The sequence below is a fragment of the Mus musculus genome, chromosome 14 (genome assembly GCF_000001635.26).
Source record: "Mus musculus strain C57BL/6J chromosome 14, GRCm38.p6 C57BL/6J".
In the NCBI taxonomy this organism is placed as follows: Eukaryota; Metazoa; Chordata; class Mammalia; order Rodentia; family Muridae; genus Mus; species Mus musculus.
In genome coordinates, this window is record NC_000080.6 from 65,006,066 (window position 1) to 65,030,283 (window position 24,218).

The following is a 24,218-nucleotide window of genomic DNA, read 5'->3' on the forward strand; positions in this document are numbered from 1 at the left end:
AAGAAACAGGAACTTACTCTTAATTACAGATAGAAACCTTAACTTGCAGGGACTTGACACAGGAACTTACTCTTTAACTACAAACAGAAATTTCAACCTGCACAGGACAAAGGGAACTTACTCTTAACTGTCTTAGCTGCAAACAGAAACCTTAACCTGCAAGGTCTATTGTTCCTGTTTTGTTCTTGCAATATGGAAAACCTTCAAACACTATTAATAAAATAACTTTAAAAATGATGGAAAAGAAATTTAAAAGCTACATCAGAAATTAGCCCAGAAGAAAGCAGTAATGGAAAGACGAGATAAGACAAACAGCAAAAATTAAATTGGAAGATACAGTTTATCAGTAATAAAAATAAATGTGAAGCCAGGCAGTGGTGGCCACACCTTTAATCCCACACGTGAGAGGCAGGGGAAGGTGGGTCTCTGAGTTCTTGGACAGCCAGGACTACACAGAAAACCCTGTCTTGAAAAGCCAAAAAAGGAAACAAACAAGCCAAGGTGAATGACTGGACTGTGGGGATTATCAGTATAGATTTTAAAAATCATAACTACATGCTGGATAAATAAAATGGAAATAAAAACATAATAGGAAAAACAACAAAATCAAAGAAGTTTAAAATGTGTGTGTGTGTGTATTTTCACATCTGAAAGTGTGGGTGTGTGCATGGTATGGTGCCCAAGTGGTCAGAGGACAACTTTTAGAAGTCAAGGGTCTCCTGTTTTTCTACTACTATGCTCCACACTCCAGGCTAGCTGGCTGGGAGCTTCCTGCCCGTTCTCCTGTCTCCTTTCCCTTCTCACAGTAAGAGTCCTGGGATTACGCATGCCTACCACCCCTTCCAGCTTTTTACGTAGATTTCAGGATTGAACTCAGGTTATCAAGCTTGTTCAGCAAGTGCTATTACACTCTGAGCCACTCACTGCACATTTTTTTTTATTAATAAAATTGACAATCTTGGATTGACAAAAAAAAAAAAAAAAAAAAGCAAGAACTCAAATTATTAGAAGCAGAAAGAGACAACAATACTGGCCTTATATAAATAATGATTATTAAAGAATCCCTGAATAGTCCTATGGCAATAAATTGCCCAACTTAAGGAAAATGGTCATATTGCTAGCAATGTCTATTAAGTGATGGCATGCTCACCTAGTGATTGGCATTGTGCTGTGTTTGCAGGCTGCTGCCTTCTCCCCTCAAGGATGCAGTGGAAGTGTCAACCTGGAGAAGATGCTACACGATGCAGGAGGTGAACTCGGCCCTCAGTAAAATCCAGCTGGTGGGATATTCCCAGAAAATCGTGAGTGTTCCCATGAGTGCTGTCCGTTTGTATTGAGTCCCTGGGGGATTCTCGTAGCACTCTTTCCAAGCCACCCTGTCTCCTTTGTGTGAGCGCCAGGAAGAATGCAGGCAGATTCTCCACCCTCCAGACTTTTCCGTGGTACTCATTCATCGCCCCCATTCCCTGGGCCCCCAGAACTCGGTTGGTTATCTGGTGAGTCTGGAGAAAGGCAGCTGCTCCATCCTGTCTCCTGAGAAACCAGACATAAGTTTTCCCATCTGAGGCAATGGCAATCAGAAACAGAGAAGTGGTTTACCAAGGGGGACTTGAGAGCTGATCTGATGATAAGAATTCCTGCTGCTGTTGACCTGCAGCTGAGGCCACTCCGAACTGGAACCTAACCTAAGGTGGAAAGGGAAAACTGGTCTTTGAGTCTTGACTGTTTCCTAACTTGCCTTTTAATGCCTTCCCCTGAGCGTGGAAGGAGCTGAGGTGGCAGACCGCAGACTGCTTCTGTTACAGCACAGCCACCATCATTCTGTCTGTTTCCAGTTTGCTTTAAATAAGGACAGTTGTGTTGCTTTCCCCTTTAAGCCCACTTAGCTTGCCACCAGCTGCATGTTCTCTGTGTGGTTCTTTTAGGAGCTGTTTGGTGCTGTCCAGGTGACCCCTCTGAGCTCTGGCTATGCCCTTGGAAGCTCCAACTGGATTATCCAGTCACATTATGAGAAAGTATCTTACGTCTCTGGATCCTCCTTGCTTACCACACACCCTCAGGTAAGTTATCTTTTAACCACCAGCAACCTATAGATATTTAATTCAAATTCAGCAGGTCTCTAGTGCTGTACTGGGAACAGTTTTCAAACCGTCCTCATCTCCTATGACACTCTAGATCTTAGATAGTCTAGGCGAGTGCGTTGGACCGTGTTTAGGGTCTTCTTTCTTCAGAAGGAGCTCTGTGGCGCTCAAGGTTACCTCTAGGGTGATGATTCCCGGTCCTTCCAAGACTCTGGCCTGATGCCCGACACAGAAATCGTTGATCCTCTCAGCACATACTAACTGCTGAATACATACTGAGCGCAGGTATCAGGCCCTGATCTCAGCATCAGGATTGAGTCAGCACTAGGCAAGGTCTCTGCTGGTAAGCCTTGTCTTCAGTTGAGCGTGACCGGGACAAAGATGAGTAGATAAATGAGTGGTGTGGCTTAGACTGAGGTAGAAATCCTGAGGACAGCACAGCAGCTTTAGTTGTAGGGGAGTAGAGATAGTTTGGATTGGACAGTCCACTTGAAGCCGTGATTAAAGAGCCAAGTTAAGATGTGAGGCAAAGCCTAGAGAGATGGCTCATGGAGTCCCTGGAGCTGGACAGGCAGGGCATTGTTGAAGAGCAGAGAAAGCCCTTGTTGCTGCAAGGTACTGCACAGCCAGGGAAGGGGCAGGGGCAGGGGCAGGTCACACATGCCTTAGTAGATCAGAATGAGTTCTGATTGGATCTTTTATTCATTCTTGTGTGTGTGTGTGTGTGTGTGTGTATACACTTTTAGCGTGGGCATATGTGTACATATGTATAAAGAGAAGGGTCGAGGCCAGGTGTCTTTGTGTGATCCATCTGTACCCTGATTCCTTGAGGTGTGGTCTCTCATGAACTTGAAGGACACCAGTTTTGCTTGACTGACTAGCCAGTGAGATTCAAGGATCCACCTGTCTCCACCCCAGCTCAGATAGGTTACAGGCATGTGTCGTCGGACTCAGCTTTTTAAATGGGTACTAGGGATCTGAACTCAGATCTTCATGCTTATGCTATAGGAGCCACTTCCCAGGCCCCTGCCTACTGTATGTTTTGTTTTCTTTTATTCAAATGGGGTCTTACCCTGTAGATCTGCTTGGCTGGCCTGGAACTCACTGTCTAGACTAGACTGGCTTCCAACTGAGGAACTGACCCACCTCTGCCTCCCAAGTGCTCGGCTTAAGGGCATACAATAACTTACAACCACTTCCCATTGTATTCTGATGTGCAAGGGTTGCTATTAGGAGGGTTAAGTTAATCATGCAGTACAGTTACATTTGACAATAAGATATAGATATATGTATGTATGTATGTGTATGTATATATGTACATGTATATATTGTTAGAAATATAATAGTTAATCCGTGGGTTTTTGTAGAGAACTTACCCTTTATTTTATAAACCCTGGCCCTTTTGAATTTGTAAAAGAAGAGTGGTTGAGATTAGGTAGCCAGTGGCTGAACATATAGATAACTTGTGGATGTCCTTGTAGCATTTTATCTTTGAAATGTGTTACTTTATGACCATAACCTTAAGATGTTGCTGTCTTCATAATAAAACAGAAGGTGAAGCTTCGACATGGATCACAGACCCTTCTGCCTTAGACCTGGAACCTGGACCCTCTGCTTCCTTCGTAGTTCTGCCCCTTCCCTGACGGTTGCTTTGGTCCATACCACAGCCTCCTCATTCTGTCACAAAATTGCTTTCCTTGGGTACATAGGAATCCTTATCCCTGCGCTCTGTCCCCTCGTGGGATTAATGCTTGCCATACTTCACACAGAAAGTTCCCGTGTCGTACAAGTATTTGCTGTATTTGTGGCAGATAAATGTATAATTTAAACATATTTGTTTATATGTGTACACATACATATACACAACACCTTACAAGATGGCTAACTCAAGCTGGCTAGCATACTCTATTTTCAAATAGGTAAAAGAACTCTGTGTTCCGTTTGAAACACCAAGTGCTACTGCCAATCTGCCGTTTTTATTCATATTTTCTGTGGGGGCAGGACATGTATCCCAGGTTGGCTCTAAGCTTGGATATAGCTAGGGATAGCCTTGAAAACTGTAATACTGTCATTACAAATGTACCACTACCCTGGCTCATACATTCTTTTACAACCAAGCTTTATCTCAGGGTCTGGAAAAGACAAGTGTCCGTGTTTTCCTGTAGCTAGCAGAACTCTGGGTCCTTCCCGCTTATTGAGATCAAAATCCCATCAGTGTCATCACAGTCTGCCTCATTGAATCAAAATTTTTTATTGGCAGCTGCTTTCATTCTTGATGTATTCTGCCCTAAAAGACAGAAGGGTAACTTGGCTGCCAGCCGCTCTGATTTGTCCTGCTTAGATCAGAACCTTTACAGTACTGTTGACGTAATTTCCAGTAAATTGTCCTTCCAAGGGCCATAAATTTAAAGGGAAAATAAAGTCTCGAGAATAATGAGCAACACACCTAAATAGCTGGTTTTAATCTCTAGTTTGTATCCTGTGCTATATGTAACAAAGGGGGAAAATGGATTTTGTTTCCTTTACCCATGTTGTTGGGTTTGTATTGAATAAGTGGGGATAAAGAAGTTTTAGTATGGGGGTTGGGGATTTAGTTCAGTGGTAGAGCGCTTGCCTAGCAAGCCCAAGGCCCTGGGTTCGGTCCTCAGCTCCGGAAAAAAAAAAAAAAAAAAAAAGAAGTTTTAGTATGAACAGAGCATGATGTTCTACAGTAGAAGCCAATAAACTGTGGCTCTGGGGCTGTATCTGGCCCAGTACTTATTCTGAAAAGGTTTTATTGGGTTACAGACACACCTGTTTGTGAATCACTTATAGATAAGTATATGCTATAATGGCAGGTTTAAAGGTAAACTTCAGAGGAAGTCTGCTGTCCTCTGGTCTGCCGGGTTGGAGCCCCTGTGACCAAAGGAACACCACACAAGTTGGTGCAGTGATCTGTAAACACAGGGAAAGAGGCAGCAGGAGAGGAGAGGTGGCTTTAGTTTAAGAAGCAAGATGGCTCAGTGGGTAACGGTGCCTGTTTGCCAACCCTGATGCCCTGAGGTCAGTCCCTAGGACCCACAGGTTGTCCTCTCACCAGGCCACAAGTGCACACATGTGCTCATAGATAAATACAGACTTCAATATGATTGTTTTAAATGTAGAGCATTTATTGATGGCCACTGTCTTCAGAGAAGGAAAAATGAAGTCAAGTATTCTGTGTGTGGACAGCATTGAGGATAATAGGATAATGCATTTGACAAAGAGTTGGCAAGGTGAAAGAAAGTAAGTTGTTGATAATGATGGATTATCATTATCATATGTCATATTAGCTAGAAATACAGCCAGAACCTGGGTTGACAGCAAGTCTAGAAACAAACCAGAGAATCATCATACTTTCTTTAATTATATAAATAAAAGGCCAGAGGCCAGAGACCAATCTGCAGGAAAATATTTACCAGTAGACTGTGAAAGGAAGAAAAACAATCTCGTGTAACTATGGCTGGAAAGAGAGAAGAAAATTGGGACCCTAGCAGAGAGCGTCCTGAACAAGAAGGAAGGGCACGTGTTCGCAATGCTCGCTCTTCTGGCACTGCCACTCGGGCACCATGCCTAGCCCTCCAACTGCAATGCACCTTCCATGGTAGGATGTTAACCAAGTGGTGGTAGCTGCAGTCCTTGTCATGTGCCAGATTTTAAAGGGTGTGTTTTTGCAGTCCCTTAGACGATGCTTTTGCTGTCCGTCTCTTAGATGCTATCCATTATGATTTACACCTATTTATCAAACACTTTCTCGTCTAGTCTTCATTTTTGATGCTTTCTCTGAGTCTGAGATAATCATGTGACCTGTAGACTATTAATGAATTTTTGTTCTTTATTCTGCCCTTTATCTCCTTCCCTGTATCTTATAGTTAACTCCGTTGCTTTACCCATTTTGTCTTCGTAAATCTGAAAAACTCTCATTTGTTGTTTAACTGTTAAAAATTTTTGGTGTGTGGTGCTTGGTGGTTCATCTTAAATAGGTCATAGCGTGCTCCACACTGTTCGTTCCTTAAATAACCCAATGATACGTTACTACAGTTTTGTTTTTAGTCATTCTGTCTGGATAGACTTGGGTTAGGCAGGACTTTTTTTTTTTTTAATAATTCTTGTTTTTGTTGCTGTTAGCACAATTAATTGTACATACTAATGTATTTCCCTATGCTGTTTCCACACATGCGTGCGGTGCATACTGATCCTAGCCAGCCATTGTTCCTTCGTCCCCAACACCTCCTCTCCCCAGTGCCTTATAATCACCGTCCTCTTTGATTTGTGTGTGAGGGGCGGGTATGGATTATTTATTTATCTATCTTGTTTTCTCTTTCGGCACATGAAAGAGAACATGCAGTACTTTGCCGTCTGCATTTCTGTAGCTGGTAATTTCCTAATGTACTCTTCCCAGTTTGTTCCCAGTCACATCCATCTTGCTGCACCTGACAAGGCTGTGGTTGTTTAACTGAATGGGTTACATGATGTGGGTATCTGCCATGTTCCCTTCATCAGTTCCTGGCTTGCGAGCACCTAGACAGAGTTTATATCTTTGTCTCGTTCATGCTCTTATAAATGTGTATTCCTCCCATAAATCTAAAGAGAAATATTATAAATTTAAAGCCCTGAAAACTGTTGTTCAGGTCTGAGGTGGCCTCTTGGTTGGTTGGTTTGATTTTAGATTGTTGACAATTTTCTTCCTCTGAATTTTCCCAAAAGTCTTGTTGCTGTTTGTTGGTACTTTGATGTAGATGTTCCACAGTGAAAGCTAAACATCATATAATTGGAACAAGGGCCACAAGAAAGCTAAGGTACAAAGTCCCTGAATCTTTGGTGCCTCTGGCTCAGTTACCAGGGTCCCACCCCTCACCCCCAGAAGCCTGGCGAGGATAACAGCTGGCTGGCCTCTGTGTCTTTCTCCATTGTTTGTCTCATTTGTGTGGACACCGTCTCTCCTCAGAGTATTTCCTTCTCTCAAAAATAATGTGTGCTGCCTAAGTGCATTCCTGTGTGTGTTTATATATTAATTTCCTCCTTGAGTCAAAGCTGTTCCTAAGCCCCGCCCCTTAGCAGTCGAGTGTCTAAAGAGGCAAGGGAAGAAAAGATGCTGGCTGTGCCCTTTACAGGAGTTCTGATAGGGGAAGAGCTTTCCTCCACAGTGCAGCAGGACAGTATCACTATAAGACCAGCAGTCCACTGACAGTCCAGGGCTAGGGAATGGGGGAGCGCACCAAAGTGTGGGGTTTGAATTGGTTTTGGAGGGCAGAGTTGTAGTTGATGGTTGGGGAAGTATTTCTTCCTTTTTTAGGCAATAAATCTTTAAGAATTTCATTTGTAGGGCGTTTAACCTTTGTAAAGGACCTTGAGATTTCCCTGTATTGTTGCTGACTACTCTTTTCACTTTCTCTCAACCAGGCTGCCATTTCTCCTGTGTATGTCGATCTCAGTCTTCTGCACACTGGCTTGCTTCTGGCTGAATCCTGTTTTACATCTAAGAGTGGAATCAGTACCTCACCTTAGGGGCCTTGTTCTGCATTCTCCCCGCCCTCTTGGCCTTCATTGTCTGCTATAAGGACTGTTATGACCAGAAGCAAATCCCTGTTTCAGGCTGATGACTTCTTATTGCCCACCCTGTTCATAGACATCATTCTGTCCTCGTCAGCCCTTTCCCAGTTATGCTTTTCTCTTTGTACTACTGGATTCTGCACATGGGCACACAGGCATGCACACTTCATGTGCACATGTGTGTACATACACACCACTGCACTTGTACTCACAAAAACATAGAAGTCAAATGGAAAGACAAAGAGACGGAAGAGGGAGGAGTGAAGGGCAGAGGAGAAATGAATCTGATCAACATGGATTCTAGATGTGAAGGGAAATGTCACAGTCAAACCTGTTATTTTATAAGTGAGTGTGTGCTTATAAAATTAAAGTTAGCCAGGTGGCAGTAGTGTATGCCTTTGATCCCTGCATTGGGGAGGCAGAGGCAGGCAGATCTCCATGAGTTCAAGGCCAGCCTGGACTACAGAGAGAGTTCTAGGACTAGCAGGGCTACACAGAGAAACTCTGTCACAAACAAACAAAGAAACAAACAACAACAAAAAATTAAAGTTAATTATTAGAGAACAAATTAGGTAAAGACAGTTCTCACTAGCCTTAGACGTTTGTTTTAGTTTTTATTTTATGCACTTATATGCATAAAAGGGGATACTGCATGCAGGCCTGGTACCTGCAGAGGTCAGAGGAGGGTATCAGATCCCCTAGAGCCAGAGCTGTGGAGGATTTGAGTCATTGTGTAGGTTACGGCATCTGAACTCCAGTCCTCCGCGAGAGCAGCTGGTGCTCCTAACCCTGAACCTTCTTCCCAGCCCGCTGCGTGTCAGTTTTTACTAGTTTACTCCATCTGTGTAGCCATCAGTGAGGTGCTTTTAATTCTTGAGCTGAGCAAGATAAGTTTTTTGTTTGTGTTTTTATCACTCCTCAAATGCTGCTGACACCAGCAATGCCTGCATTGCCTTGGAGAAGGACAGACATTTGAAGTATTGCCTGGCATTGGAAGGTGTCACTAAAGTCTTTATAGCCTATATCTGTCCTGGAGCTCTGGGAGTCAATGAGACTAACTCTGCTCAGGGCTGAAATTACAAACATCTGTAAACCGGAACACCAAGTGTCTTGTAATGGTTCCAGCTCAGTGGTCCTCACACCAGGGCACTGCCTGGCATTTGTTTGTGGGTGTTCATTTTCAAAAGATGGTGTTGATGGGTGAGGCTCAGAGGTTTGTCCCCACTGTGTTTTCTTCTGGATCAGTCATTCTTACACTTTTAGGGGTCATGGCCCTTTCTGACCACCAGTTAAATCTGCAAAGGCACGCAGAATCACATACGCCTTTTCAGGGAATTTTGGGGTCCTGTGAAGTCTACCTCATCTCAGAGAAGTCTAATGTATATATAAAACGGTTGCTGTCTTAAGCCAAATATGCCACTTACTGCACTGCCGGGTCCCCTTTGTCCCCAGTTCAGTTTCCTTCTGTATACACAGGAAACAGTCCAAGGCTTATTGCATAGCTACCATAAAAACCGTTGTGCCCCAACCAGCACACACTTCCTTCCTTTTGTGGAAACAGTGTGGAAACATAAGTATGGACCTGAGACGTTCTGCCCAGGAAGGGAAAGGGCTGCTAGACATATTACTGAATATCTGAGGAGAGGAAAGAAGCCAGTCACACACTGCCTGTAACACACTGAACCCTCTGTGCCCCGTAAAAGAAGTTTATAACAGGACCACACTTTGTTACTTAACAAAATAGTGAAGCCAGTGCCTGCATATTTCCATACTCAGTGTTAAAGCAGAATCTTTTAAGAGTACGGATACTCAAAGGTGGCAGTGTAGATTTGAAGCTTTGCTAGGCTGCTCTGTTTGGGTGTTCTTTCTTTGCTGGGGAGTAGACTGTGGCATGGAAAGGTAGAATGAGACTTTTTCGTGAAGCATGTGGCTCAGGGCTTTCCGGGACAAGATGAAAACATTTGTGGACTCTTTGGCCTCTCAGTTCTTGCAACTTTGCTTCCAACCAAATCCTAGTTTATGCAGAATGTTTTTAAGTGCTCTGGAAATAATCACAGTTCAAATCCAACATCTTAAAGAACTCATTGTCGTGTGCCAGTGGGGTTCACAATTTACAAGCAGAGAGAGCGTGTGAGCTCCCAAGATTCACAAAACATAACTAAAGGAGGTGGGAAGTAGGTCAGGACTGTCCCATCTCATAGGGAACTGGGCTCAAAGTTATGAGGCTAGTTGTGGAATTGGGAAGAGGACTAAGTTTCTAACCCGGTGTTCCTTCTGGTTCTTCTACCCTTGATACAGGCAACTCACCCTGCCTGTCTACCCATCGCATGTGCTTTTCTCCTGTGCTTCACAGTTATTCTGAGAACGCAGCTACTCAGTTCACATGTGATTCCCAGGCAAGCAGCAGGAGCATTCCCTGGGAACTTGCTGGAAATGCAGATTCTCAGGCTCTACCTTGAAACAAACCAGAAACTGTGGAAGCAAGCTCAGCAGCTTTGTCCTGCGCACTCTCTAGGTTGCTCCATATTGAAGTTTAAAACCATGTAGAATGCATGTGCGTGGCATTCTGAAGAGGGCAGCACTGTAGACATAGGAAGCCTTAGTTGTGATTGAAAAACACGTGTAGATAGGGAAAGAGTGATCTTAAATGTCCAGTTCTGTGAAGCTGGATATGGTGTGGGCAGCCAGTCATGGCAGGACTGTTACTCCCTGTGGGAGAGCTTGCTGCTGGACTAGACACAGCAAGAGCAGCATTTGCTCTGGTCCCTGCATGGTTCATAAGTTCTGATTAGAGCTTTCTTTTGTCTTTTAGCCCATGGACCAAGCTTCTCTCAAAAACAGTGACGTTCTGATTCTCACAGGGCTGACACAGATCCCTACTGCAAACCCGGACGGCATGGTGGGCGAGTTCTGCAGCAACCTCGGTAAGGGGCCACTCAGTGTTGGACTTGGGTACATTTCTCATTTGAGTCCTGCCTTCTGGTATCTCTTTGAAGCCTCCCTGCTCCCATTTCTTTCCACCCCTTCGTTTCTTCCTCAGAATGAATTGTTGTCCACAGGAGTGGTTCTCAAGGAATGTCAATCTAAAGGTAGGCTAGGAGTTGTACAGACCCACAGCGGACTTGTTAGCAGTTCCTAGAAGAGATACTGAGCGTTCTCTCACAGGCCGTGTTGGTTGACCCCTCACTGTGGTGGGCTTGGCCGATGTGTGCTCACAGGTAACAGCAGAAGAGTCACACCCCCTCACTCTGCTTTGCAAATACTAGCTCAGAAATGACTCACACTTGAAATTCATAGCAGTGTAAAGATGGAAACACAGAATTGTTCCCACTAACATTTGGTTGCTTTTATTTTTCTTCTTTTGGGAAAATTTCAATTGAGAGCCCTCTAGGATGTTTTCTGCCTGGAAGACATTTATTGTCTTATAGACTAGATGGGCAGTGAAATCTCACAATCCTGTCCTTATTTTAAGAAAGTAGGATGGAGGCTGGAGAGATGGCTCAGAGGTTAAGAACACTGACTGCTTTTCCAAAGGTCCTGAGTTCAAATCCCAACAACCACATGGTGGCTCACAACCATCTGTAATGAGATCTGATGCCCTCTTCTGGTGTGTCTGAAAACAGCTACAGTGTACTTACATATAATAAATAAATAAATCTTAAAAAAAAAAAAGAAAGAAAGAAAGAAGGATGGCTGCTGTCTTTGTATGTGCAGGCTGCTATTTGATAACAAAATATTATCATTGGTGTATAAACTAATCACATTACTGCCCCTTGGTTTGGTTAAGGGAAAGTTTTATTGTAGATATGAGAGAAAATAGCAGGAGATAGAATAGAGAAAATATAGTAAGAGAGTCAGGAGCAGAACAGAACAGAGCCCAAGAGTGTATTGGGGGTAGGAGGGGAGGGAGGGAGGGAGGGAGGGAGGGAGGGAGGGAGGGAGGGAGGAGGGAGGGAGAGAGGGAGGGAGAGAGGGAGGAGAGAGAGAGAGAGAGAGAGAGTTAGAGAGAGAGAGAGAGAGAGAGAAAGAGAGAGAGGGAGAGAGAGAGAGAGAGAGAGAGAGAGAGAGAGAGAGAGAGAGAGAGAGAGAGAGAGAGAGAGAGAGAGAAATATATATCAATAGCAGGGTTATAAGAAGAATGTGTATCTGGCTGGAATTTAAGAAGGGCTAGGAGCTAGGGCAGACTCTGAAATGTCTAACAGGTACTTGTGATACTGAGGGAATGTGGAGGCCTGCATGAGCTTTGACATGCTAATAGGCGCCATGGGTAGTCATATGACCCTTCTGCCAAAGTAAAAGAAATGACTCTGAGGTAGATGGGAACCTGCTTCACACGTTTCTGAGGAATGCTGGCTTTTATCTAACCACCAGAAATCTTGCTATAGTCCAAGCTGAGCTCATTTCTGGGTATATGCGTTTTGGAGTTTGGAAAATTGGAGTTTTCTTTGGACTAACAGTGGCTTAGGCAGTGAGCATTTGTCTCACAGTCCCGAGACTGGGAACTCTGAGACCCAGGTAGCCACTCTTTTCCTGCATCTTCGAGTGGAACAAAGGACATATGTTTCCATTCCTCTTCTTACAGAGGCACTATTCTCATCATGGGGTCTCTGCCTCCATGACCTAATCTAAACGACCTAACCCCCTCCTCATGTGCCTGCTTCAGAACGTCACCATACTGGCCAGCTGGCTGCCACATATAAACTCAGTGGGGCAGGGGGCATAAAACATTAAGTCTGAGCTAGCTACCCAAGCCGAGCTGAGGGCTGACCTTCACCTCCCAGCAACTTTAAGTGGTATTACTCTGGCTCCAGGAAGATGTGTCCGGCTTCATTTTGCATGGAAGGCACTGTCCTTTGAAATCCCTTGAGCCTGGCTACTAAGTATGTTTGCTGCTCTAAAGACAGAGGTAATTTATTCTTACTGTAGAAAAGTTGTTGGACTGGTCTCAGATAGAATCTGAGTTTTGTGTATTTGTTAATAATCTAGAATCACTAACTCCTGAAACTTTAGATTTGGAGAAAACCCAACATCTCATGCACTGTGTCACTGTGTCACTCTCCTCAAGATCCGAGATCATCCAATAAAAATGCACTCGGTGAAAAGCTGCATGGTCAGCATGCTCCCTTGGCAATTTTTATACAGAGTAAAGCTTGAAAAGCCCTGGCCTTACTCATCCCCACATAATAAGGGGGAAACTGAGGCCCAGCCAGGCTGGAGTGGCAAACTTGTGACCCTTCCTTGCATCTCTGAGCAGAAGCAGACTGGAGCCAGGCTCTCAGAAGTGTCTCCTTCATTCCTTGCTGCCTTCTAAAGACGACCTGTCTGTCACAGGAGTAGGAAAGGCTGTTGACAACAGACTGCAGGTCCTCCCCAACTACCTACCTCCGTTGTTCTGTAAATGAAGCAAAAGCCAACTTGACTTTACAGTTTTTCAGCCATTCATGCTTTTAACACATTACAGCCCATAATGTGATTATTTCCACATTCCATAACTGGCTGTGTTTCAGATAATAGATCGTTTCTTACAGACAAATACTAGTGCCAGAAAGTGTGATGAAAAGGACTTAAAAGGGAACAGATTGTTTCTTCTGAATCACTCAGCCACAGTCAGAGACTGAGTAGAAACATCCTGAAAATTTGAAATAGGATTTAGAGAGAAGGAGTTGCCTAAAGCTCAGGTTCACTGGAGACATTAAAACCTACCAGGGGATTCAGTTAGACAGTGATGAGAACATCAGCCTTCAATCTTGCATTGCCCAATGTACACTTCTCTACAAAAGATTAGACAGTTATAAAGTGTGGGGGTCATAAGAACAGGCTGAGGTTAGAAAGGTTTTGTGTGTGGAAGTGTTGAGGTAGAGAACACAGAATAGTAGGGTTATAAAGAGATTGAGTAGTTAGGACTGGCTTACAGTTTCAGAGGTTCAGTCAGTCCATTATCATTATCATGGTGGGAAGCATGGCATCATGCAGGCAGACATGGTGCTAGAGACAGAGTTGAGAATTCTACATTTTGATCTGCAGGCAGCAAGGAAAGACTGTTCCATACTGGGCAAAGCCTGAGCATATAAGACCTTAAAAGCTCACCCCCACAGTAGCAAACTTCTTCCAACAAGGCCATGCCTCCTAAATAGTACCACTTCTTATGGGCCAAGCACTCAAACACATGAATCTGGTGGCACAAAACGGAAGTCTGACTGGAGGATGTTTAGAGTAGGGGGAGGAAGTGAGAAGCACTGCAGTGCACCACCCATGGATTTTGAAATGTGTAGTGGATACTTAGGATACTGAAGCAACCTGGAGCCAGGGGTAGCTGTTTAATCCTTCTGCCAGAGCCAGGGAAATGCCTCCTTTTGGTTGATGGGGAGTGGTTTCACAAGTTTCTGAGAAATACTAACTTTATGTAACTGCCAGAAGTCATCCCATAGCTCAGGTTGAGCTTGACCTTACAAAAGCTACATAGCAAGACCCTGTCTCAAAAATAAATCATATCATACACAGGAGAAGAGAAATAATGTAATTGTCATTTTAAAGGTTGTATTTGTCCTTTCTAACATTGTTCTTTTGGTACCATCTTCTCTCTCCTCAACTTTTCCAGCTCTGACAGTTCGGAATGGAGGAAACGTGTTGGTCCCTTGCTATCCTTCAGGCGTGATCTATGACCTCCTGGAGTGCTTATATCAATACATTGACTCCGCTGGCCTCTCCAACATCCCTTTCTACTTCATCTCCCCCGTTGCCAACAGTTCACTCGAGTTTTCCCAGATTTTTGCTGAGTGGTAAGTCAGTAGTATCCTTTCTCTGAGTTCTGCTTAAGTATGTTCAGTCAGTAAAAATGAAAATAACTGTGATTTCTTAAGAGTACTTAAGACTTCATGCATGTGCATGTGTGTGAACTACTGAAAGTCAAATCCCATACATTGCTAGCATTTAGAAGCATAGGTACGAAGAAAGGATAAGAAAGCCCCAAGCTCATACTGTTGTAATTACCTACATCTGATAAGAAAAGCTAGATCTTTATTTCCATAGCCAGTTTATCAAAGATCCATTTTATTATACCAAGAAGCTGACCAACTCCTAGAGCAGACACTTAGACATAGGTTACTAAGCTTTGACCATGTTCGAAGAGTTTGAGTCTAACTCCCCTGGTCAAAAGAGGGAAGTGGAGGTAGATGTAATTTCTAAATTCTTAAGAGCCATGTGACACAGAATAGAATATGTCCAATCAGTTTTAGTAGTATGGTGACCAAATGGACACACAGCAGTTACTAAGTTCCTCCCTGAAAATGGAATTTTTACATTACCATGTTATAACATATCCCAGTGTTATGCCCCTCACCCCTCTCCTGGTTTTGGTGTGTGGGTTTTTCCTTCCCATTGAATTGTGGGCGTCTCCCTGAGTTGACTCTGCTCCCTTTGGTCAATAGGACTGCTCCTTGTCTTTACTTCTCACTCGTTTTTATCCTTACACACAAGTGTCTTCCCCACATAGGAGACCCCAAGCAGCATTTGCAGATGAAGTTAACATGTTAGAAACTTGTTTTCATTCAGACCCCCAATAAAAATACTGCAGCACACTCCTGGGTCACGCCCTGTGGGCTGAGTAGACAGTGCCCCACCATATCAGGCCTGTGCCTACAAGAATGGTCGTCACCCAGCACAGGGATTGGAGTCCTGCAGGGTCTTTCTGTGAGTTTGTTTTGCAGGTGTGTGTTAGTTCATAAGTGGGCAAGCCATGTTATGTAGAAAAACAAGTTATAGAAAATAATAGAGACCTGGAGCCCACAACACCACTGTCCAAATAAACCCCATCTGACCTAGAAATCATGTTGAGTAGTTAACATTTTTTTAGATATCACCTTGTCAAGTTTCACTTCTTAATTTTAAATTCTGATTTTGTTTTCCTAAAGGGGTTGCAGCTCAGTAGTGCAGTGCTTATGTAGCAGAAAACATTCAATAACACTAAACCATTATGAAACCTTGTGAAGAGCAGCAAATGTTTGTTTTCCCAGCACTTGGGAAGCTGAGGCAGGAGGAGAACAGGTTCAAGGCCAGACTGCTACAGCCCATACCTTGTCTCTTCTTTCTTTGAAAGAAAAAAATGAGCACACAGTCAGCACGTACTGAGCACACAGTAAGCTCACAGTGAGCACACAGTGAACACACAGTGAGCATACAGTGAGCACACAGTGAGCATACAGTGAGCACACAGTGAGCACACATTGAGCTCACAGTGAGCACACAGTAAACATACAGTGAGCACACAGTGAACACACAGTGAGCATACAGTGAGCACACAGCACACAGTGAGCACACAGTGAGCATACAGTGAGCACACAGTGAGCATACAGTGAACACACATTGAGCACACAGTGAGCACACATTGAGCTCACAGTGAGCACACAGTAAACATACAGTGAGCATACAGTGAGCATACAGCATACAGTGAGCACACAGTGAGCATACAGTAAGCACACAGTGAACACACAGTGAACATACAGGGAGCACACAGCATACAATGAGCACACGGCCAGCGCACGTGGCTGCAGTATTGTCTCCTCACATCACTCACATCTATATACTTAGCTTATTACCTTCTCATTGGCTGGCAGGGCTTTTCCTTTTAAGAATAAATCTTAAATTGAAACTATTCTGTCTATATATGATGATAGCATTTGCCTTAGGTAAGTTACTAAAAGTGGAATTACTGGAATAAAGGGTAGGAATATTTTTAATGTTCATTATCTAATACTACTTGCCAAAATATTTTTATGTAAATTATTCCTTTTTTGCCCATTTACCTCTTAAAGGTTTTATATCTCTATTACATATTTGAACTCTGTGTATATATTAAAGATATTAACTTTTTGTTAACATACTTTAGCCATTTTTCCCAGTTTGATACTTTTTTTTTAATTTTATCTTGGATTTCTTTCAGTTTAAGTAATAAACTTTGTACCTTAGAATAATTTTAGATTTACGGAAAACCATAATGACAATAGAGTTCCCGGACACCTTTCACCTACTTTACCCCAATGTTAGCATCGCTCAGGGCAAACACATTTATCAAAACTAAAAAAGGGAGTGGAGGAGCTCTGAGTACTGCTCCAGAGGACCCAGATTCAGTTCCCAGGACCTGCATGGCAGGTCACAGTTGTCTGTAACTCCAGTCCCAAGGGATGGTAGGCCCTCTTCAGCCTCTGCAGGCTGTGCACTGCACATGTGCTACACAGACAGACATGCAAGCTGAGCACACATACACATAAAATGAAAATAAGCAAATCTTCAGAAAAGAGAACAAGAACTAAGAAGTAATAAGAGAGCAGGGGTAGCAGTGTATGCTTGCAATCTCAGCAGTTAGAACCCTGAGGGAAGGAAAATCCAGAGTTCAGAGCTAGCCTCAGCTACATAGTGAGTTGAAGCCAGCCTCAGCAACATGAAACCCTGCTTCAAAGAAGTGGTGTTAGCCGGGCAGTGGTGGCGCACTCATTTAATCCCAGCACTTGGGAGGCAGAGGCAGGTGGATTTCTGATTTTTAGGCCAGCCTGGTCTACAGAATGAGTTCCAGGACAGCCAGGGATATACAGAGAAACCCTGTCTTGGAAAAAAAAAAAAAAAAAAAAAAAGGAGGAGGAGGAGAGGAGGGAGAAAGAAGAAGGAAGGAGGAAGAAAGAAAGAAAGAAAGAAAGAAAGAAAGAAAGAAAGAAAGAAAGGAAGGAAGGAAGGAAGGAAGGAAGGAAGGAAGGAAGGAAGGAAGGAAGGAAGAAGGAAGAAAGAAGCAGAAGAAAGTGGTGTGTGAGCCCATGCTGCAGTGTCCATGCAGAGACCGGGCAGCCAGGCAGGCACCACAGCTTGGAATGTCCTTGGCACCCACAGAATGAGTGTGGCTGCCTAGGAGAGGAGCAGTGTCAGCGGCAGCTCCTCAAGAGGGCATGGGGAACATTAGGGAAGAGGGAGAAGGAAGGGTGTAAAGAGGAGAAAGATGGGGACGTATGATCTTCCCTCAGAGAGACTTAGCGATCATGGTTTACCAAGGAGAGAACTAGAGTAAAAGTCTTCCTCCTTTTCTAAGCTCTCCCGCTGTTAGTCGCTGCCCTCCTCCTAGCCAACTGCCATTCTCCTCAGCTACACCGGGAGTCCTCTAGGCAGCTGGACACTGTCTGAAAGCAGCAAGGGACTGAAAGTGTGAAAGCGTCATTAAGGCCATTCCAGTGTGACCTGGAGCCCAGTCAGGGTCAGAGTCCCCACTGGCTTTAGACTCCCTGCTTTGCTTTGCTAGCCCCCTTTGTACAGCGGCCTGCAAAGCACTTGCTGCCTAACAGGAATTCGGTTGCTTAATTGAACAAGTGCTAGCTCTAGAGTGGAGTAACTCAGCAAGGGATTGTGGTGGAGCCAAGTTAGGCCTGCTAACCCCAAGCCAGGACCAACATCACTCCATTCCAGCTCCCTGCCTCCCCCCTTTCTTGCTTAGAAGAGTGTTCCGGGGGGAGCACCCTCAGGCCCAGCTGCTTACTTGTGTCTGCTCAAAACTACTCTGTGCTTCCTGATCTCAGGGGCATCTGCTGTAGTCTGCAAAAGCCCCCTGCTCCCTGCTCTACCAGTATCAGCCCCAACTCCAGATAAGGACACTTTTGTTTGCTTGCTTGTTGGGTTTGTTTTCTTTTTAGGGGAGAGGGAAATTCCCAGAGCCTCTTCCTGAGCCATAGTGCCCTCAGGAGTGCAGGACTGCAGTAGCTGTAGCTTTGGGGGGCACAGCATCTTGGGGGAGGGGTGACGGGTATTACAGACTCACAGAGCTGAACTCCAGCAGCTGCAGTCTCAGCAAGGTGGAGGTCCCTATCTGTTGTGCCTACGTGAAGATTCTAGAACTGAGGGGAGGACATATCTCTTAGCAGAAAGCACTTTCCTGTCACTTGCGGGTCACTAATCTGCAAGTGGTCCTGTGGTCCCTTCTGCATTGCCCTCTACTGTTCAGGGTACAGTACTAAGCTCTCAGATTTCTCCCTCCTGAACCTGAAATGCAGACACAGCTAGTGTCCAAGAGCTAGTATCCATTTAGATGTGCAGGTGATTCTCTGAAGGTGTCTGCCATGTTTTTACCTTCTCCCAAAAAGAGATTTTTACAGAAAGGTGAAAGCGCTGGAAATATGGCTCAGCAGTTAAGAACACCGACTGCTCTTCCAAAGGTTCTGAGTTCAATTCCCAGCAACCACATGGTGGCTCACAACCATCTGTAATGGCTCACAACCATCTGTAATGGGATCCGATGACCTCTTCTGGTGTGACTGAAGACAGCTACAGTGTACTCACATACATAAAATAAAAATAAATCTTTAAAAAAATAATAATGAAAGGTGAAAGAAAACTATAGATAGAAAAAAAATAAATACATTTTGGGGACTTAGTCTAAATTCTCACCTCTGAACCTATTGTTTTTACAGTACTTTGACAGGGTCCTTAAAAGAGAGTTCCCAAGCTAGGCATGGTGGTGCACACTTTAATCCCAGCACTCAGGAGGCAGAGGCAGGTGGATCTCTGAGTTTGAGGCCAGCCTGGTCTACAGAGTGAGTCCCAGGACAGTGAAGGAGAGAGAGAAAGAGACAGACAGACAGACAGACAGAGACAGACAGTCAGAGCCCATCGGCTGGCCAGTTGTTGAGCTTTCTGGTCTTGTTTGTCACATTGCAGTTTCCGAGGCTCCTCTGTAGCTTTTGTTTTGAGCAAAGTCTCTCTAGGTATGTAACCCAGTCTGGCCTCAAACTCTAATCCTCCCATCTCAGTTCCCTACAACTGGTGTGAGTAGTGCTACTGTAATGGAGAGGGCGTGGGCGGCAGCAAGAAGCCATGTCTCAGAAAGGCACTAAACATAACATGGTGTCTCAGACTGGATCCTGAAACAGGAAAAGGACCAAGAGTGGAAAGCAGCCCAGATCCAAATCAAGTCTGGGACACAGTGCCAAGGCAGAGTTCTTGTCTAACATGCACAAAGCAAAACTCAAAACAGTTATAAAAATGGTAGCTCCAAAACCTGAGTGTCTAGTGTACAGCCCCTGCGCGGCTGCCCGGTCTCTGCACGGGCACTGCTGCATGGGCTCACACACCGCTTCTTTGAAGCAGGGTTCGTGTTGCTGAGGCTGGCTTCAACTCACTATGTAGCTGAGGCTAGCTCTGAACTCTGGATTTTCCTTCCCCCAGGGTTCTAACTGCTGAGATTGCAAGCATACACCACTACCCCTGCTCTCTTATTACTTCTTAGTTCTTGTTCTCTTTTCTGAAGATTTACTTATTTTCATTTTATGTGTGTGTGTTCAGCTTGCATGACTGTCTGTGTAACACATGCGCAGTGCACAGCCTGCAGAGGCTGAAGAGGGCCTACCATCCCTTGGGACTGGATTATTTTAAACAAGTAGGGGTTTTTTGTTGTTAGTTTGGTTTGGTTCGGTTTGGTTTGGTTTTGGTTTTGGGGTTTTTTTTGTTTGTTTGTTTTGTTTTGTTTTTGTTTTTGTTTTCATAAAAGCTGTACTTACCTGAAACAGCATCCTGCATGAGCCAGGCCCAGCTTTTATTCAGAGTCAATGCCAGAGTGAAAGCTTTAAAAAACTGGAGTGTTTAGTGTTTGTGCTGCTGCCACTAGGTGGCAGTAGACGCCCAGTACACTGCCTAACACCTGTGTCTTCCTCTTTAAAGGCTTTGTCACAACAAACAGAGTAAAGTTTACCTCCCAGAACCACCTTTCCCACATGCAGAGGTAAGAAAATACCAAAAGGGCCCAAACGAAATGTGGGTGGTGGTGTGACATAGGATAGTGGCAGTCTTCATGCCTAAAACAGCCCTAGGTAGAGCCAGGTAGAGTGGCAAACGCCTGTAAACCCAGCACTGCGGGAGCAGACAGGTGTGAGTTCCAGGCCAGCCTGGGATCCAGCAACACTAAGTCTTAAACTATACATGCGCATGCGCGTGCGCGCACACACACACACACACACACACACACACACGCTGTGAAAGGGGCTGAGTAAGGTACAGACCTTTAATCCCAGCACTGGGGAGGCAGAGACAGGCCAGCCTGGTTTACAAAGTGAATTCCAGGCCAGTCAGGTTTACACAGCAAGACTATAATTCAAAAAAATAAATAAATAGAAAGGTTGAAAAGTACTCCAGCACACAATTCATTTAATTAATTTGCTCCCTCTAATAAACACATCGTATTACCATAAGTCTGGGCAGTTCACAGCCCTCCTGTTATAGCTTATTCCGGGGAATTTTATTCTGATATCTACTCCCACCTTCCATAGGAGCAAATCTATTACCAAATGTTCTCTCTAAGGGCTGGAGAAATGCTCAGTAGTTAAAATTAAAAGCACTGGATACTTTTCCAGAGGACCCAGGTTCAATTCCCACCACCACGTGGTGGCTCACAAGCATCTGTAAACTCCAGTTCCGGGAGATCTGACTCAATATATACAGGCAAAAATACACACATTAAATAAAAGTAAACATTCTCTTTAAAATGTTCCTTCTAGACATGTCAATCATATATGTAAAATTTATTTAATTTTCAAATTATTTATATATATATGTCCATATATGTGTGCATCAGTTACCAACCTTAATCCTCCCCCCCCCCCCCACCTTGGTTTTTTGAGATAAGTTTTTTTGTTTTTGGTTTGTTTTGGTTTTGGTTTTGGTTTTGGTTTTTGAGACAGGGTTTCTCTGTGTAGCCCTGGCTGTCCTGGAACTCACTGTGTAGACCAGGCTGGCCTCCAACTCAGAAATCCGCCTGCCTCTGCCTCCCGAGTGCTGGGATTAAAGGCGTGCGCCACCACGCCCCACCACGCCAAGCTGAGATAAGTTATCCTACAGAAGCTGGACCTTATTAATTCAGCCAGGCTGGCTGGCTTTCAGGCCTCAGAAATCCTCCTGACTGCACATCCCCAGGACTGGGCACACATAGGCACACCAGCTTTTCATGTGGGTGCTGAGGGCCCAAACTCAGGTCCTTACAGCAAGCACTTTACCAACTGTGTATTCCCTGGACCATATGGGAAGTCCTGTCCTTATAGACCTGCTGGGTGTGTCTGTGCCTCTGTTTGATCCCCATCAGTGGTTTGCATCTCACTCGCTTTCCTCTGGGTGACTCGTGGTATTATTACTGTGTTATTGCGGCCAGTCATCAGTCCTATATCACAGATACACAACAGTGACTTAATTCACTCTTAATAGTTCTCCTGTTATTGGACAGGTTATTCCTTGATTTTTGTTAAAAGAATTCTCGGCTGATATCTCCATTTCAGAAACAGCAGTGTCCGACACAGCTATAAACACACTTGGTGCCTCTGTTCTGTATACCATAATACACGAGAATATTGCCGAAAATGCACAAGAACTCTGGATGATGCCCCTACTGTGTACTCAAAGGCCCATCCAGAGTTATGTGGGCTTTGTGGTGCAACCTCTGCCTCCACTCCATTGTCTTTCCCAGAATGCCAATGTTCAACCAACGTAGTGTGCAGCCTCTTCATATTCTCATCTTTTGCTTAGTAATGCATTCATCTCCATCTTCTCATAGCTTCTTCAGCACTGAATTCATAGTCCATAGTCTTATCTTGATGTGCCAGTTTATCCGTTTACCAACTGCAGGACATGTTAGTTGTTTTCAAGTGTTGACAGTTGTAAGCAAACTGCTGTACATGTGGATCTTAAGCTATCAGCTCCTTTGAGTTAAATATCAAAGGAGCATGATTACTGGGTCCTCTGGTAAGTGTATATATACAACAACAAAGTCTTCCACAGTGGCTGTGCCATTTCTCATCCCACCAGCAAGGAGGGAGAGAGTCCTCTGTACTACACTCTGGCCAGCATTTGGTGTGGTGGGTCTAACATCGGCCATTGTACTGGATAAGGAGCAGCGTCTGCTGCTGTGGTTGGCATTTCCCCACTGGTGCCTGGTTCTAAGTGTCTCCAGATACTCACTTGCTGTCTCGCTGAGTTATCTCTGCCGACCTCTGGCATAAACCAGGTTGTTCAGGTTGGACAGCAGGCCTCATGCAGGGGTAGCTTTTTAGTCTTCTCCTAGTCTGTGGCCTGCCGTCTTCGATTGTATTTTTTGGTCATTTCTCCAGCACAGCTGGGTTCCGCGGCCAACAGCACTTGGGTTTTTGTGTGTTTTAGCTCATTCAGACGAATAAGCTGAAGCACTACCGCAGCATCCACGGTGACTTCAGCAATGACTTCAGACAGCCGTGTGTGCTGTTCACCGGACATCCTTCCCTCCGCTTTGGGGACGTCGTCCACTTCATGGAGCTCTGGGGGAAGTCCAGCCTCAACACCATCATATTCACAGGTAAGGGTTAGAGTCCTTCCATCGGGCTGATGGTGCCTGAGCCTACAGCGCAGAGAGGAAAGCATAAATATAGCCCATCAGCCTTGCACACTCTAACCTCAGCACTGGAGAAGCTGAGGCAGGAGGATCGAATTCCAGAGCACCCTGTCTCCAAAACTAAACAGGAACAGCATAGATGCAAAGGAATAAAGGTGAAGCCATGTTGGGCAACTGTTGATCAAGCATAACTTTCATTTCTGTTCCTTTTTGGTTTTTGGGTTTTTTGTTTTGTTTTTTTCAATACTGAACTCTATCCTGCTTTGGATAGGATTTTATAAGGTGTTGAGAACCTCGATGATTCTAACCTTGGTCTGCTCTCCCCAGTTAGGGTTGTTTAATTAGCTGGGCCTTGGATCTTTGACTCTGGTCTGCTCTGGTTTCCAGCTACTCTTCTGGAAACAGAGTCCTCAGGAAGGAACAAAGCCTTCAGTGAGATGAGGCCAGGCAGAGGTGACTTAGGGATCCCCTATTTTATCACTGTGAGGTCTTCACGCTGCGTGTAAGCTTAGCAATCACACAGGCTGTGAAGTCAGGATCTCGAAACCTCGGTATAGCCTCCAACATGCCCATCTCCATCAGTCAGTATCACTCAGGGTTCTCTAGGGTGTAGAATGAATCTCTCTCTCTCTCTCTCTCTCTCTGTGTGTGTGTGTGTGTGTGTGTGTGTGTGTGTGTGTGTGTGTGTGTGTGTGTGTGTGTGATGTATTAGTATAGCTGTGAATGGAAAGTCCAGTAGTTGCTCGGTCTCACGAGGCTGAATGTCTCAGCTGGTCTTTAGTATATGCTGTTATCCTGAAGAAATAGGCCAGGGAAGGGATGCTGTGCCAGCAAGGGGAAGGCAAGCAGGCGAAGAGCAAAAGTTTCCTTCTTGTCCCTATGTAGGCTGCCAGAGAAGGTATAGCCCAGATTAAAGGTGTCTTCCCGCCTCAAAGGTCTGAACTAGAAGTGGATTCACCACTTCAAACCAAGCAAACATAATCTCTCACAGGTGCCTTCTATTTCTGGATGGTAATTTGTTCCAGATATAGTCAAGTTGACAACCAAGAATAGCCATCACACCATCCCTATCATCACCTTCTTCTCTTCTCGCGGGGACGGGGTGACAGATTCACAAATGTTGGGCTCATTCCCCATTGGGTGCTGCCACAAGAATTCCACAATTAGTCACCTCAGTGGCCTGTGTAGAA

At 44.6% G+C, this 24,218-nt stretch overlaps 1 protein-coding gene across 2 annotated transcripts in view; it reads left to right on the forward strand.

Moving 5' to 3' along the window:
* The window catches only part of Ints9 (integrator complex subunit 9), an 89,791-nt gene that overhangs the window by 56,021 nt on the left and 9,552 nt on the right, over window positions 1-24,218 (forward strand). For both annotated transcript variants that reach the window (NM_001253731.1, NM_153414.5), the window contains exons 7-12: window positions 1,181-1,301; window positions 1,926-2,060; window positions 10,465-10,576; window positions 14,251-14,431; window positions 20,340-20,400; window positions 22,821-22,992. In NM_001253731.1, the coding sequence (NP_001240660.1) occupies window positions 1,181-1,301; window positions 1,926-2,060; window positions 10,465-10,576; window positions 14,251-14,431; window positions 20,340-20,400; window positions 22,821-22,992 (782 nt within the window). The remainder of the gene's footprint in view (window positions 1-1,180; window positions 1,302-1,925; window positions 2,061-10,464; window positions 10,577-14,250; window positions 14,432-20,339; window positions 20,401-22,820; window positions 22,993-24,218) is intronic.